The sequence below is a fragment of the Chaetura pelagica genome, unplaced genomic scaffold, assembly GCF_000747805.2.
Source record: "Chaetura pelagica isolate M959 unplaced genomic scaffold, ChaPel_1.0 scaffold21, whole genome shotgun sequence".
Classification (NCBI taxonomy): Eukaryota; Metazoa; Chordata; class Aves; order Apodiformes; family Apodidae; genus Chaetura; species Chaetura pelagica.
In genome coordinates, this window is record NW_009952251.1 from 720191 (window position 1) to 735634 (window position 15444).

At 43.4% G+C, this 15444-nt stretch overlaps 1 protein-coding gene across 1 annotated transcript in view; it reads right to left on the minus strand.

Annotated features, from left to right (window-relative positions):
• Positions 1 to 15340, minus strand: part of KLF7 (Kruppel-like factor 7 (ubiquitous)) — a 57935-nt gene extending 42595 nt beyond the window's left edge. Inside the window, exon 1 of the mRNA XM_010007323.1 lies at positions 15239 to 15340. Coding sequence (XP_010005625.1) covers positions 15239 to 15340 — 102 coding nt within the window. The remainder of the gene's footprint in view (positions 1 to 15238) is intronic.
• Positions 15341 to 15444: the final 104 nt, after the last annotated feature.

A 15444-nucleotide genomic window follows, 5' to 3' on the forward strand; every position in this document is an offset into this window, starting at 1 on the left:
CCCCCCCCCGAAAGAAATCCTGCCATGAATAGCCTAACCCACCTCTCCACTAACAAACACTAAGACTATCAAAGCCAAACTCTGCACTAGGAAGGTGCAATTCTGAGACTGAGTCAACCAGGCCACCTCCACACTTTGTATGCTAAGAGTTTCTCACCAGATAAGTATGGTTCTGCTCAGAGCTGCTGGCACAAAGTCACCCCAGAAATGGGTGCTGCAAAAGTGTCTAGACAGACTAAAATTAAAAAGAACAAATTATATTACACTGCACACTGTCTGCAAACCAGGGCTAGATTCTCAGGAGGAGTAATTCACTAGTGCTGCAATCATAGCTAGTGGAGTCATCTTAATTTACACAAAGCAAGAATATGGACCAGCAAAATATGCCTGTCAAGTTTGCAGCCAACAATTCCTCCAGTAGACCACATTCCACCAGTTAAACTGCCAGAGAAGACAATTGCAGAAAGAATTTAATTAAAATGGATATCAGGGAGTTGGTATCCTTTTCAAGCTCTGCTCTTGATTTCCTTTCTCCAACAACTGAATGAATGCTTGGATGTCCCAGTTTCCCAGCCTGTAAAATGGGCATGTTACAGCTTCCCTGCTCTCTAAAGGCAATGGCTGTGAAGCATCTGATCTGTTCAAAGCCCAACCATCAAACCAAATAGACATCTGAATGCTCTAAACCTCTTGTTCTTGGATTGAAGGGTATACATTTTTCTCTGCTGAAACAGCTCTCTCACTGCTCTTGGACAATTTGAGCTTTAAGAAGGCAACTTACAAGTTTTGTTTCGAAGACTCTAGGTGTCAGGTCCTCTGACTTACTGGGGTACTGCTGGGGATTTTTGCTGCTCCAGACTGCACAAATTCGCCAGCACAGTCCCTGGTACTGAAACAGAGGTACACACAGAGAGTGCTGCTCTACTACTATTTTCTAATTCATGTTTTCTTTCTGAACTTCAACTTTTTTACTTATTAACATCTGAATTGATAGCGAATCTTCTGCATACATCTCCATGTTCAACTCCTCCAGAAAGTCATCAGATGGAAGAAAATATCCAGAGTATACCCAGGATATAGACTAGTACACTCATAACATTAAGTCATAAGGATGGCACCACATGGTGCCTCATTTCAACAGGTCCTTTCTTTGTTTTTTTCTCCTTAATTTCTGCTAAAACACTTGGCCTTAAGATAGTGGCTTTAGCAAATCCTCCTTCAAGGCAGCAGAGCCAGAGTGGCAGGGAGCCACTCTGCTCAAGGCCACCCTAGCCACCCACCCCGCTGGGTGGTGACAGAGTGGGGACCTTCCAGAGGGATGGTGGTGGGACCCCACTACTGATCCTGAAGCATTTTGGCCAGGCCTGCTCCCTGTCTGTGTCGGAGAAGCTCCCTTGGCTGAAGAGTAGGGCAAAGGTGTGCTGGGCAGGCACCAAAATTCAAGGAGCCTTTACCCTTTAACCACGGCTCAGGTTAAACACCCACCTCACATCCATCAACCACAAAACCAGTGGTCCTCAACTAACTAACTAGCTAACTAACTAGCACAGAGATACTGGCTTCCAAACAAAGGGCAGCAACTCACAGCTACCCTTCTCTTCCTGAAACTAACACTACATGATTTTCAACCCCACATTTTTGTTTTTCAGCTCTTAAAAATGCTAAGATCTTCCACAACTCCCTGTCAATAGCTAGCTTAGAACCACCTACCACCATGTCGTGAGCAGCAATTTGACTTCATTCCATTTAAAGTCTGATCCATTTTGTTAAATAAAAATTTGGCATTTATTTTTTTTGTTTCCATTTACTCTGATAGATCACAGCCCTCACTATAAAAACAAGCTTAATAAGAACAAATCAGAAAGCTAAGGAAACAGATAAAAAGTTTTCATTGTGAAGAAAAGCAGGGAAAAGGGCTTAAAGAGGAAATGCTAAACTTTGTGATGCCAGCAGAGAGAAGCAATATATGAAGAAAAGCATGCAGGAGCAGGAAATAAATCCTTGAGACTGAATTTGAAAAAAGACAAATTAATGCATTTATGGAAGAAACAGCAACATAACATGCAAGCTCAATTCAAAGCAGAGATCCAGTAAGGCTGAAGAGAGACCTTGAACAGACAAGACACAGAGAAGACCAATACAGCTTCAAGGACACATTCCTAGCAACTGATACACAGGAAAACAGAGATGGGAAGTATGACAAAATTGAAAGGGACATGCACATTTATTACTATTTACCACATCTGTTCCACAACCAGTGTTATAATATTCAGTCAATGAGCAGGGATCTCATTGCACATTTAGATAAAAATCCTTGAAAGACTAATTACAGATAAAGAAGGGAAAAATTGTCACAGATCCTGTAGCTATGAACAGGGTGAACTTAAACAAAGCAGTGGACTTGTGCATGGAAAAGAGAGTATATGGAAGCAGGAGGAATTACAATTGGGTAGGAGAGAGAACAGCTTGTTAGATATTCCTCTCCTAAATGAGGTTTTAGCAAATGCTTCCAAGGAAAGGAGGGCCTTATGCTAGGTAGATTTCACACGAGACTGGAAAGCACCACCGAGGCATACAATAAGAAATGGCACCTGGGCAGAGTAATTTCATCATCGACCAGTGCTACCTTCTGAGCTTGTTTCTGGACTAGATCTACTTTTATGCACAGACTATTGTTGATGGATGAAGGCAGTGACTGAAAATGCCTTTTCACTGTAAGCACCCTACTCTTGAACCTCATTTGCTTTCAAAATTAGCCACTAAGGCCCTCTTGCTGAACACAACATCTTCCCTGACCCCTTTCTAACCTTAGAGGTCAAGCTGCAGTCAGAACGTGGCCCCACACATGACATGACATGACCTTACTTTTGATTCTAGTTAGCTCAGGAGGAAGTTGCCAATTCCACAAACCTGGTCACTCCTCAGAGACACATTTCTAACTTGACACACAGTACCCATGTGACAGATGCTCAAAATGAAACGTGTCTGCCTGCCCATATGTGCATATGCAGGGACCCTTCATGACTCACATTTACACTATAGCTTTTTGACATCATTGAAACAGAGCAAAAAGGTCTCAAAGAGGACAGACTTACAGAAGCAGATTTTAAGGTCAAAATGGGCCTCTCTAATAATTTAGTGTGACCCCTGGATGACACAGCCCATGGAATTACACAGAAGGCTTCTTTAGATGCCCATTTACACCTACTTTCAGGTTGATTTCTACTGCTAGATATGAAGGCCCCAGGGTAAATCAGAATGGGATCCTTCCTTCTTCCCATGCACTGAGACTCTTCAGAAAGGTCTTTCATCTGTCTTCATTTCACAGATGGATATTACTGTCCTAGAGAAATCAATGCTCACACCAGACAATTTCCTACCTCGCAGTGTTGGGGAGAGCACATCTCTTAGAACATCTTCTCTTTTCCTCCCACCCCCACGCTTTCTTCATTTGAAAAACCAAAGAAAGAAAACCATGCTATATTATTTGTTTTATAGAGGGCAGCTCAGGACCTCCCACTCTTTCACAGAAAGAAAATTTCTTTCTGGCAGTTTCCATTATTTATTGGCAGAAGGTGGGGGGAGAAATGGTATTTACAGGATGCCTAAGGCCATACTCACTATAAAACTGAAATAAACCAATACAGCTAGAGCACAACGTAGTAGCCTACTGTGCAATATTTTAGAAAAGGTAGTCTCTCCTTATGGCACTTGTGAATATCTCCTCCTTCCAATACCAGTGGAAATACATTTATGAGAGTCACATAGCAGCAATATTTTTTAATAAAATCATTAAAATGGGTGTGCTGTTTTTTGCCCACATCCTGATATTTATTCCACATCCTGACAAGACGTAGGATTTGTACAGACCATTCTCCTGCAAGGTGTCAAGTGATTTTGTGGACACTGGGCCAGTGTAAATCCACGTATCTCCACTGTGAATTTGGCATATCTGCATCAGTTTGCATCAGCCCAGGATCTGACTCACTGACTGATCTGAAATCTGCAATGTGATGTGGGTACTGTTCTTCCCATTTAGAAAGAGAAAAAGCATTCAGAACTGAAAGTCAAAGGTTTCCTTGACCTTTTCCACTTAAAGAAATGGAAAGGAGAAAGAAATTCCCATCTTATACCACAGTTCAGCAACATCTGACCAGAGATGCAGCTTGTTCAAACAAACACTGCCTGAATTACAAGGACTTGCAGCTTGTATAGCTCCCACTGCATGAAGATAATCCATGTGAGACAGCCTCAATGAAGAGCAGTCTTCAACCTAGGGCATTTGCTCAGTGTCCAGCTTGACAGACACTCAAGACTTGGAAGATGAGTATTCAGCATTTTCTAAAAGTCACATGTACTGGAGGTATTTGGAAGTAAGAAACCACCCACGCCTTGCTTCCCTTGTTCTCCCTCAAATATGTTCTTCAAAGAAATGTAACATTAATTTTCATGTTGGAAAAAGAAACCCAAATACAGCCTTTGAGGGCTCTGTGCACCTCCCGGTATTCTCAGCACTGAAAAACTATGCTGGGAAGTCACTCATTTACAATGTCCTTCATGCAAGAAAGTAACTGTTCTGGCATTCTTCTGTTCTCCCTCAAACACCTGGGGCTTCTTCATGTTTTAAACAAACCATCAAAGCTCAGAAAGCCCACGACAAGCTAGGCATGCTCAATAAAGAGTATTCAAACTGGGTACCCCAAACTCATCTGCCAGCATCCCAGGAAGATTAATAAAGGAGTCACTCTTAGAAAACACGTAACTGTCCTGAGTGAGTACAAAATCTGGGCTGCTTGAAGTGAGAGCATGTGCTCTACAGCCAAATGTGATGTGGTGCCATGGGCCCAAGCTGTCCTGGAAGCATGTGAACTGAGCACAGCAGAGCACTGGAGACAGACATTTCAGCCTGTGTCTGGCAGGTTTCATGCTCTAATCAATGGAAGAAACTGCAAAGCTTCTCCTGACCTTAACTATACAATCAAACACCAAAAGACTCATTCCCTCTAGAAAAAACCTCACAGGTTAAACCAGGCTCTTTCATTTTGAAACACTGTATACAACAACTTTCTTTTCACTTTAAAAACACAGGAGAGCTACCAGGTGTGTAGATTAGAGAAGCCTATGCTGTTTTCCCACACAGAACACTACCTCAGGTGGCATACACTTACCGTGAAATTCTCAAACCTGCAAGAGAAGCACCTTACAACTTCTTTTACTGGGTCATATGAGCACTTACATCAGTTTGCCTCTTCTTCCAAGATATCAGTGACCTCCAAAACTGTAACTGCTTTCTTCATCTGTTCTGATCAGACAGAAATACCTCTTATTCTCACTATCTGACTGCAATCCACAACATGTTTCTTAAAGCCCCAGCTCTCAAGAGGCTTCTTGTTACATCAGAACCACATTTCTCAGCACCAAAATCAAGCTCCTGGTTTCCTGAGTTGTGCAGGAAAGCCTACAAACATGACTTTGCACTGTCCCAAAAGATCAGAAACAAACAAACAAAAACCCAGATGGAACAGGCATGTTGCTAAGATCCTGATGTGCAGCATCAGACAGCTGTGACACCGCTGGAGTGAACTGGGACAGCAGCATCAGATGGAGATAGAAAAGAGCTGTTTTGCCCAAACTAGCTGTATTCCCAAATTAAGTCATTCCCACCCTTTGCTTCTCTCTTATTATTTTAAAATGTGGACAAAATTTAAAATAAAAGAAAGAGACGTCAAAGTCCCTCCCTATCTGATCTATTGAGGGAGGTTTCTTCTCGCCGGCACAGATTTTCCATTCAGCAGCAAACACAGCCTCTCCACTGTCCACGTGTTGGAAACAAAGCCACTTCTGGGTTGATGTTTTCCATATGAAACACCAACTCCCATCTTTCTTCTTTTCCCTCTTTTCATACTTTATGACTCACATGACTGCTGTAGTAACTTACAGATGAGTGGAGTGTTTTCTTTGGAGCAGCATAAATTTTCTAGGCTGATAGGGGAGCCCAAAAGAAAGACAAGGAAAGAACAAACCCCAAACCAGCATAATTTAGTTATTTTCATCAGCTCAAAGAAGGCAGCAAGATCTGCAGAGATGGCACCCTTCAAATTGCTGTGCTAACCTCACTCACAAGAGGTGCCAAGGGAGGGTGAGTGCACTGATTCCTTGCCACAAACCAGCACAGCACCTCACCAGCAGCAGCTGAGCAGAGAAGAGGGAGAAGAGTAACTAGCAGCTGGAAGAAGCCAAGTAACATGCCTTGCCGGACTCTCAACCAGAGGGAGGGAGAGCAGGCCCCCAGGTCAAAGACCAGAAGTAACCTGACATGGCTTATGGCATCACCTAGAGTTGTGGCTGCAGTTCTCAAACAATGCAAAAAAGTCACAGAATGCAGAGAGTCTCAATACCTCTTACTAGCCAAATTTCTAATAGCTGGGAAAAATTAATCCAGTTTTAGGGGCATATATCCTGAAACAGAAGGCAAAAACAAACAACAAAGCCAAAGATGTTAGGCAAACTAGGCCTCCCACACCATAAAACAGGGCAAGACCCTCTGGAAAACTTCTAGAAATTAGAACTATTTGAAAAATTTCTACCCAACATTGTTAAAAAAAAAAAAAAAAATCACATTTTTGTCCAACCTAAAGTCTTTTATTGGAATATATTTGGTTTGGAGGCACCATGTCATACACTGAAATTTCACACATCCAAGATGTAATCTGGAAGGGCAGACCTGAATCAAGCAACGTGAAACTCCAACGTATCTCTAACATCACACCTAAGTGCTGTGATGTGGCCAGCGTCCACATGTTGGGTGTAAAAAGCAAGCAGCCAGGAGCACCTCTCACTCCTCTTCAACCCACAGAACATCTTTGTTGGTGGCCTTTGCTTGCTGGAAACTTTGTTTTCCATTGAGCCCTGGCGGAGAATAAAGGCAGGTGCCTAAAGACAGTCCCTCACCAGCAGAAAGCAACTCAGTGCAATGCTGATTCCCCTCCTGAGCTGGAGTGAAGTCAGCAGAAACTGCAAATGTTTACAAACCCAGGAACTTTCCTATGCTTGAAAATAAACTTTGCCCACTTGAAAGTCAGGATTAAAACCAAATGCCTAACAGCATAGTAACCCATTAGTAGTGAAAGCAGCTCTTAAATCTAATTTACTTGTCATACTATATTCATTTTTCCTCACCACACAATCCAAACAAGTCATTTTCACTTTGATTTCCGTTCATTTCAGCTGCATGCGAAGAGCGCGGCAGAGCAAAAGCTGCAGAGGCAGCAGGTGGGCAAGACAATCCTGTCCAAAAATCCACAAGCTCTGCTTCTAGTGTATTTTTTAAGCATATAGATGGAGATACTTCCACTGATTGCAGTTTCTGTCAAAACACATTGTTTTACTGAGGTACATCATGGTCAAATGTCAACTGTATGCCAGCATCCCTTTAAAACTGACCTTGGGAGGCTGAAGGGCAGGATTTGTAAATCAGGACACTAATTGGAATGTCTCAGAAAAGCCTCTCACAAGCCAGTGTCCTTCTACTTGGCATCCTTACCCATCAATCATTCTGCTTCCCAAGCTCACCTGTGTCCCTGCCTACTTCTCTATTCTGTGCAGAGTAGGAGCCGTTGACCCCCGAGCATGATTTAAACCCCATATTTGTACTTGGGCCCACAATGCTGGGAACAGGACATGTGAGACATCATCTACAAGCACCATGTTAAAAACTGCTCTGACAGCTAAATAAGTCACATCTGCTACACCTTCAGCAAGCATTAATACACAGTCTGTGAGTAAATGACTCAGGCTCTTTATTCTTATGTTGTAAAGTACACTACCTGCATCTTAATAGCTCTCCAAACAATAATGCATGTAATGAATACATGGTTGCACTGAGCAGAAATGCTCTGGATTGGAAAGGATCCTTCTTGTACAAGAAGAGGGAGAGGATGGATACCTGCTTTAAAAGGATTAAGAGCACCAGAGCAGCTTAATGTATCAGAGATACTAAACCTTTTCAATCATGTGCCTTCCTGCCCAATCTTCCTACACTCAACTCCAATACCTTTTAAAAACCCAGGGATGAGATGAAATTCATGCTATGCACAGGCTGTCTCCAAGACAACAGTGACCTCTGGGAAGGTGGGCCTTCAGTTTACCTTTCGGATCCTAATTTTCGTTTTTCCAGAGAGGCAATGCTGCACCCAGCCAAGGGCTCCCCACACATGAGCTGTCCTGCACTTTAAGCACCTGCAACCCCAGCAGGCACAGCAGGGTTTGGGCTGGCAGCTTTAGAGGGGCTGATTGCCCACCTCCCCACAGCCTGGCACAACCTCTTCCTGCTGCAACCCCTGTGCTCAAGCACCAAAAACCCACAATACAAATCCTCGGGACAATACTGTGAGAACGAAAGAGCTGCCAAATCACCTTGTAACTGAAGAACTGAGAAGCAAAGGTTTGGTGTCCTGATAAAATCCAAGATGTCTATCTTTGAGCGCAAAGACAAACAATTTAGTCTAAGAAGGGAAATGAGATATGAACCCTGCTCTCACCTGAACAGCCAGGCAGCCCTCCTCACCAGCTGCTGCCAGAGCAGCGATGGCAAATACAACTGGGTGAACACAGCCATAGGTGAGCTCTTTCTCACATACACACCCATCTCTGTACTCTCAGCTTTCAAAATGCCACAATACTGGCATTTTCTTAATGCTGCTGGGATCAAGTAACTGCTGGAAATCCCAGCTTTTCTGAGAATAAAAGACAATAAAACAAATTGTCAGTGGCTCAGAAGGGAAGTAAAAAGAACATCAAATTAAAAAATAAATTCTGTGACTTTACAGACAATCTCAGTGTCTTGGGAACCAGGCACATTATTTTTTAACTCCACGTGGCAATACTGGGAAGGGGACATAGCCAAGAGAGCACCAGACTCAGACACTCAAAACACATGTAGCACCTGTCAATACTGACACCAATGGAAGAAAACTGGGACACTCTCACGTACAACAGTATCAAGCCGGGGAATATACCTGTGTAACATTTGTACTCCAAACCTGTTCTCTACCCAGGAAAATTTGGCTACAGCACCAGCTGAACCCTGCAGTTCAAGTGAATTCAGATTAATTTGGACCAAGACAGAATTTGGACTACAAAGAACCTGTGGGGAGAATTTAGCAATTCACATGGGTGATTCCTTCAACTAGCACCTGAAAGACACCAGAAAAATGGCACTCCCAACTCCTGAGTGTTGCTAAGAGTTTGGAACTAGTGGGAACACTGTAGATGAATATGTAAGGAACGGGCAGAAGGCACCGGAAAAACAAGAGGGACTCAGCATCATTCTTGAAAACATCTTTATTAACTCTCTAGAATTCAAGTTTACCATTAAAAAGGAAACCCGATGCCAATTACAATACCTGTGATAACTTTTTACGAGGTTTTGCATGTGATGATCAAAAGCCTACAATTTTTCTTCCCCTCTGCAGGATGTGACAAACTTGATAGAAGATGAGGTGTACTGCTACCCCATTGCTTAATGTACTGAACATCAATGCTGCTCAGCCAGCAAGCAAAATCTCTTTGCTTCATAAAGACAATTGCAATTAACGTTGTTCATACGCAGCTGCAGAGTCAAACAGAAGTTGTTACCTTCTTGCTCCCCTATAACCTGTTTCCCAGTGTAGAATGGAAAAGCAACACACACAGGATGTTTCTCAGTGGAGAGTCACTTGACAAGACCTCAAAAAACACAACAGAAGATACCAGAAGATATCATTTGCCTCCACCCTGGAGAGCATAAATGTGAAATTACTGCATGGAACTGAAGACCTCCTGCCATATCCACATGGAAGTATCACACTGCAGACTAACTACAGACCACAATTTTCATGTTATCTACTCTAATCTACGTGTTGCCTATTCAACAGGACATACAGAATCATGTGGGCTTGGGGGAAGGGAGGTTAAAGCATCCCAAACAAATAATTTTTTCTAGTTGAGTACTCACATTATGATTGTGCATTCCTTAAAAGCATTTGCCACATTTCAAAATCACTTGACAAAAGTCACACACATATTCAGCTATTTAAGACCTGTAACATGGACTGCAGGGCTCTACACGTTCATAATGACAAAAAAATAATCACTTAAAACAACAGATTCTGTAATTGAAGAATCTTGAAACAATGGCGACAGCAGTGTCAAGTTTGTCTTTTATCTCTTTCTGTTAGGTGATAGGAGCATGATTTCAGCACATGGAGCAAGCAGAGAGCCTGCAGGTATAAATGGACCAGTGCTCAGAGTCTGAAATACACTGCATTTCACATGTGGCTGTTCTTGGAAGTCAACCATTTCTGCAAGTTATTCTCAAGAGGCATGATGTACTATAAGCACTTAAGAAATGTGTTATACTGTGACTGGAACCAAGATGAAATAGCAGTATTAAAGGAGATGGTTTAGTTTATGTAGTGGCCAACTACGCCATTAAACTGGAACAATGGAGACGATAGGGAAGCAGGAAAGTTCTCTAGTGTGATTTATTCCTTTCCAGTAGCAGTGGAAATTTTTCCTATAGGCCTGAAAATGACCCTGTCTACCAAACAGAAGTCAGGATTAAGATGTGAGAATTCTGTTAGATTAGTCACCTCAGGATACTCTACTCTCACAGCACAAGGATCTCAAAGCCCTTTGCCAGAATTGGTCAGTCCTCAAGAGTCCCAGTCCCACAAAGACTATGCCTTAGCATCATTGTTGTCAGTGACTTCAGAAAGGGGGAAACAGGCTTGAAGACTTGATTAAAAATAAGCAAAGGCTCTACGACAGTGTCACAAGTGAAACAAAGGCCTCCTTGATCCTCTGCTCTACAGGAAACGTGCATCTCCCTTGGAAGGATCATTGTTTGCTGCAGCTGAGAGCAACGGGGGCAGCCAAGGCCAGAGGAAATGTTACTGGGCAACAGTTATCAGGCAAACGATATAATACTATTTCCACTTCAGCCAGACAACTAGACCTGTTCTGACCATTGCCACACGTGGCTGGCTCTTTTAGAATAAGCCAGGGTTTGGCACCTAAGTCCTGCTGATTTTATAGACCTGAATCAGCTACACACGTGGTGACCCTGTGCATCTACCTGCTCTTTGTGCTACTGCACTCTGACATTACAGAACTGCCATGCTAGAGGCTGCCCTGAGGACCACACAGAATATGAAGAGAGCCCCAAAATGTCACCTGATCAGACCCCTTCTCCACACAAGGATGGCAAGCCCAGAGTCCTTCAAGGGGCCTATGGAGAAAGATAATGAATGATAATGCTATGATTCTGCGAATAATAGGGATGGTTTGAAATGTTACTCCTGGAAAGAGACCTGACTACAAAAGAGATCTTCTGCCTACTGATCTTTTAATGACCACCCCCTCATGACACTGCAAAGGCCCAGCAATAAGAACTGACTGAGGCCCCACATCCAGCCCTTCCCAATTCTCAGGCCTGCTCTCCCCCTCTTTGCAGCCTGGCACACTACAAGTGGGACCACGTGCAGCTGCACAGGCTACGCTCATCAGTCAGCTCCCTCAGAAACAGCCTCCTACCCACTTCCTTCCTCTGCAGAGTAACAAGGCACTCTTCAGCCTCGTGCTGTCTCTCCAAGCAGTCTGGTTCCAATCTTGGAGATGCCACATCAAACACCTACCCCCAAGCATCAGCATATGTGGCCAGAGGTCCTCCCTCTGCACCGCAGCAGCCACCAGCAGCCACGCAGGTGCTGAAACCTCCCCTCACTCTGGTCCTGAACTGCAGAGTCAGCTCACAGCCACAGAACAACCACCACGGTTCAGAGCCAGGACGAAGCATCAGGCAGAAACGTACAGACACTGAGATACCAGACAGCTGACGCACAGCAAACGCCTCCTTTTCCAACGCACAGTGCCCACCTCTCCCTTTCATCTCTCTCAGTGCCATGGTGGTTCAAAGCTGCTGGAAGAGCTAAACCAAGACTAAACTAAGTTATCTCATTCCTCATGAAGTTGTGCTATGAATTTATTGTTAGATCCTGACTTCCTCACTCCCAAGAAAAAGCCCTCCCGACCTCAAAAGTGTTTTGGCTGAAGGAGTACATCCAAAGCTGACACAGTGAAGCTAAGCTTTTGCTGCCTAAAAGGCAAGTCCTCCTTTCTAATGTATTTTAAAATAACGTGAAACATACAATGGATTCAGTTAAAGCTTCCACTTAGATAGTTCCACTTTTACAATGTAAACTGTGTCCAGGGTAGAATGAGAGAGCTTTTTTGTATTTTTCCTCCTAAAAAAGAAACCTACACAAGAGATTACAATCTCTTCCTACGCAAAATCTGATCTGTGTTGTACATATTCCTCTGTTGCTCTCACTCAACTTCCATGCTAATTGTCACAAGCACAGATACCAAACTTGTTCACATTTCTCTTGCAGTGGGAAGGAAAAACAGGAGAGATCAGCTGATGGCATGCAAGCATTTAGCAACCTGCCTGTGCTGTCAGTGCCTCCATGAGCAATGGGTGTTTCACAATGGCAAGTATGAACTGCCCCAGCTGTGTAGCTCTCAGCCAGCAGCTACGAAAGTGTGGTCCAGTCTTAGGAGAAAAGACAGGCCTGTGTCAACACTCTCACCCCAAAGCACACACTGATTTTCAGTGGAACAAGTGCATCTTCTACGGTGTCACAGCAGATAGCATTTCTAGGTGCAAGAACTAGCATGGACTAACCTCTCCACAACAAGTGCTAGTAGTTACCAATCACAAAACAATTGGAGCTCAGAACATTATAAGGAAGTCTGATCTTGACCCACAAAACTACTTCCCCCTTTTTAAGAGACTCTGAAGTAACCTCCCGGGGTGCTGCATTGCTGCTGGGAGAAGCACTGCTCTGGAGCCTCTGTGGAGCTTGGGTATGGCACTGGAGCTCTTCATGGGAGCAGAGGCAAGACCCGTTCAAGTGTTTTCACTCAAAATTAAAGCTGCTGCTGCTTCCCAATCCCTGACACCTACGATTGGGATCGGTCACTGTCCTATTAGCTCTCTTCCCGGGGGTCTCGATTACAGCCTGACAGTTTTAAGGGTACCTTTAAAAACACACACATCCCTTGTCCCAAAGTTGCTATGGTTTGCCTGAAATACATAAATCTCCAAGACCTGGCTACAACTGCAAATGATTCAGAAGACTGAGTTTGGGGTCTCTGTGTCAGTGGGTCTGCCAAGCCTGTGTGACAGCATGCTCTGTACCGCCAGCTTCAGCTGCTCCCATCAACGATACATCAGTTTTGCTCCCTGTTGTTTGCAAGGAAAGTCCAGGCAGCAACAGGGGAATAAAAACAAACCGTAAATACAGGATGTATTACGAAACAACAAGCACTGGTTGGAGAATTCAGGGGGAAATAAGGGAAAATGTAATAAATTATTTTCAACTTCTCTTTTTAAACGTGGAGAATGCGTGGGATCTAACCAGGAGAGTGTGATTTTAAATTTTATAACAGTAACAGTGGGCTTGATTGTACTGTATAAATCAAACTGGTGCTCCTCCACGCATAAAAGAAAGCAGCAGGAGAGCGAGTATCACACACAGTACTGCCTAAAGCATGCTGGCTATGTCAACAGATTATCTTGCTTTGGACTGTCTGGACTGTTACTAATATGCAACTGAATATGCAACTGATTCAAGAACAACAATACTATGAAATCAATTTTTTTATGAAATTATATTAACCTCCTCAGTTTAATTAGCATGTTAAATACATAAAAAGAAAGCAGATGTGACCATCATGGATGTGCGAGCTGAATATTAACAACAAAAAGCATCCCCTCCCCCTCAGAGGATAAAGCAAAGTTGGATCGGTCATTTTGCAAATTAAATCCCCAACGTGTTCACACTGTAGCTGTCAATAAACCTCTCGGTGTGCGCACATACACACACAAAGCTGAAGCCAAAATTATTTTACTAGGGTAAACATTTAAAGCTCCAGCCCCCATCCAGCTGGATGACAATGCCACAGCCCGAGAAGCCCTACCATCCACAATTCTCCCCACACATGCTGCTAAGGAAAAATGGAATTAATGTCCCAAACTGTCACTTACTGGAGACCTAACACAGGCTACGCTTACGCTGGCCGAGACTAAGGTGAGCGCTGGCAAGAGGAAATCCAGCAGCTCGTTATTCTTACACCGACACGGGTCCGTGCGCTGCATTAGGACCACATGTCATCCCAGCCACACTCCACTATTCCTACACACCAGTGGGGTTGGTTTTTTTTCTTTTAAAGAGACACTAGTTTTCAGGATTTTGCCTGGCGTATCACCTCTGGCCAAAAACCACACCAGGAAACTGGAATGTCTCACAATGACCTGCCGTAAGGAGGAATCCTCTCTTTCCTTTTCCCTCAGTAACCCAGCTGGTAACTATTTCTAGATCTATGCATTTGGGCTCATAGTTCATTTTATACAACTCTTTCTTCTGCAACCTGCTCTTCTCCTTGGTCTTTTTTATTCATACCGCCAGTTGGAATTTTAACGCATTCATAATACTTTATTTCCATCTTTAAGATTCCTGATTCTGCCTGCATATTAACCCTACAGTGTCTCAAAACACACTGGTTTACTGGAACCAGCCTCAGGCATCATTGTTTTAAGATACAGCAAGAAGTATCTGCTTCTCCCCAGCCTCTAAGAAAAGGAAAAGAATTAACAATGTCACCTCCCTAGTTACAGAATTTATCCTAAAAGCTTTTGCTAGAGCTTACACACACCTGCCCAACCACACCTCTGATTTAAGCTGCAATTTTCATTGACATCTACTAATTACCTGAAAACAAGAACGATCTATTCTGTCTCCACCAGCTGCCAGTTGTCAGCACTGGCTGGAAGTGCTCTCAGCCTTGTTTAAAAGAACAACCACCACCAAAAAAAAAAAATCTAAGCTCAAAAATAAAATAAAAGTAGTCGTCATGATAAAAACAGAACCCTAAAGAACGCCACCGGGTCTCAGGTGCTGCCTGGCTTGCTTAGATAGGACTGGAGGCAGACAGATTTGAATGGACTGCTCAGTTTGTCACGGCAAAAAACACAGAGGTTTAAAGGTCTATCCACGCGGAAAAAGGAAAAAAAGAACCACCAAAAAAACCCCAACCCTGAATCAAAGAACAAAAATAAAATCAAGTCAGAAACGCAGCCCCAGTGCATCGACTGCCTGCGCTTAAGAGATTTACAGGAGTAATTTAAAGGATTCACCTGCTGCCAGTTTTCCTCCAAGGATGGCAAAGCTGAGAAGTAGCCGGTGTCGTGGACAAGCTGGAGTTCCTGGAATATACTATAACTAGCCAAGACATCCATGCTGCTGCTGAGCAGGGCCCTTCCTTTCTGCTTTTGTGTGTGTTTGTTTGCTGGGGCGGGGGGGTGTTTTTGATCATAAAAAAAAAAAAAAAAAAAAAGGAAGA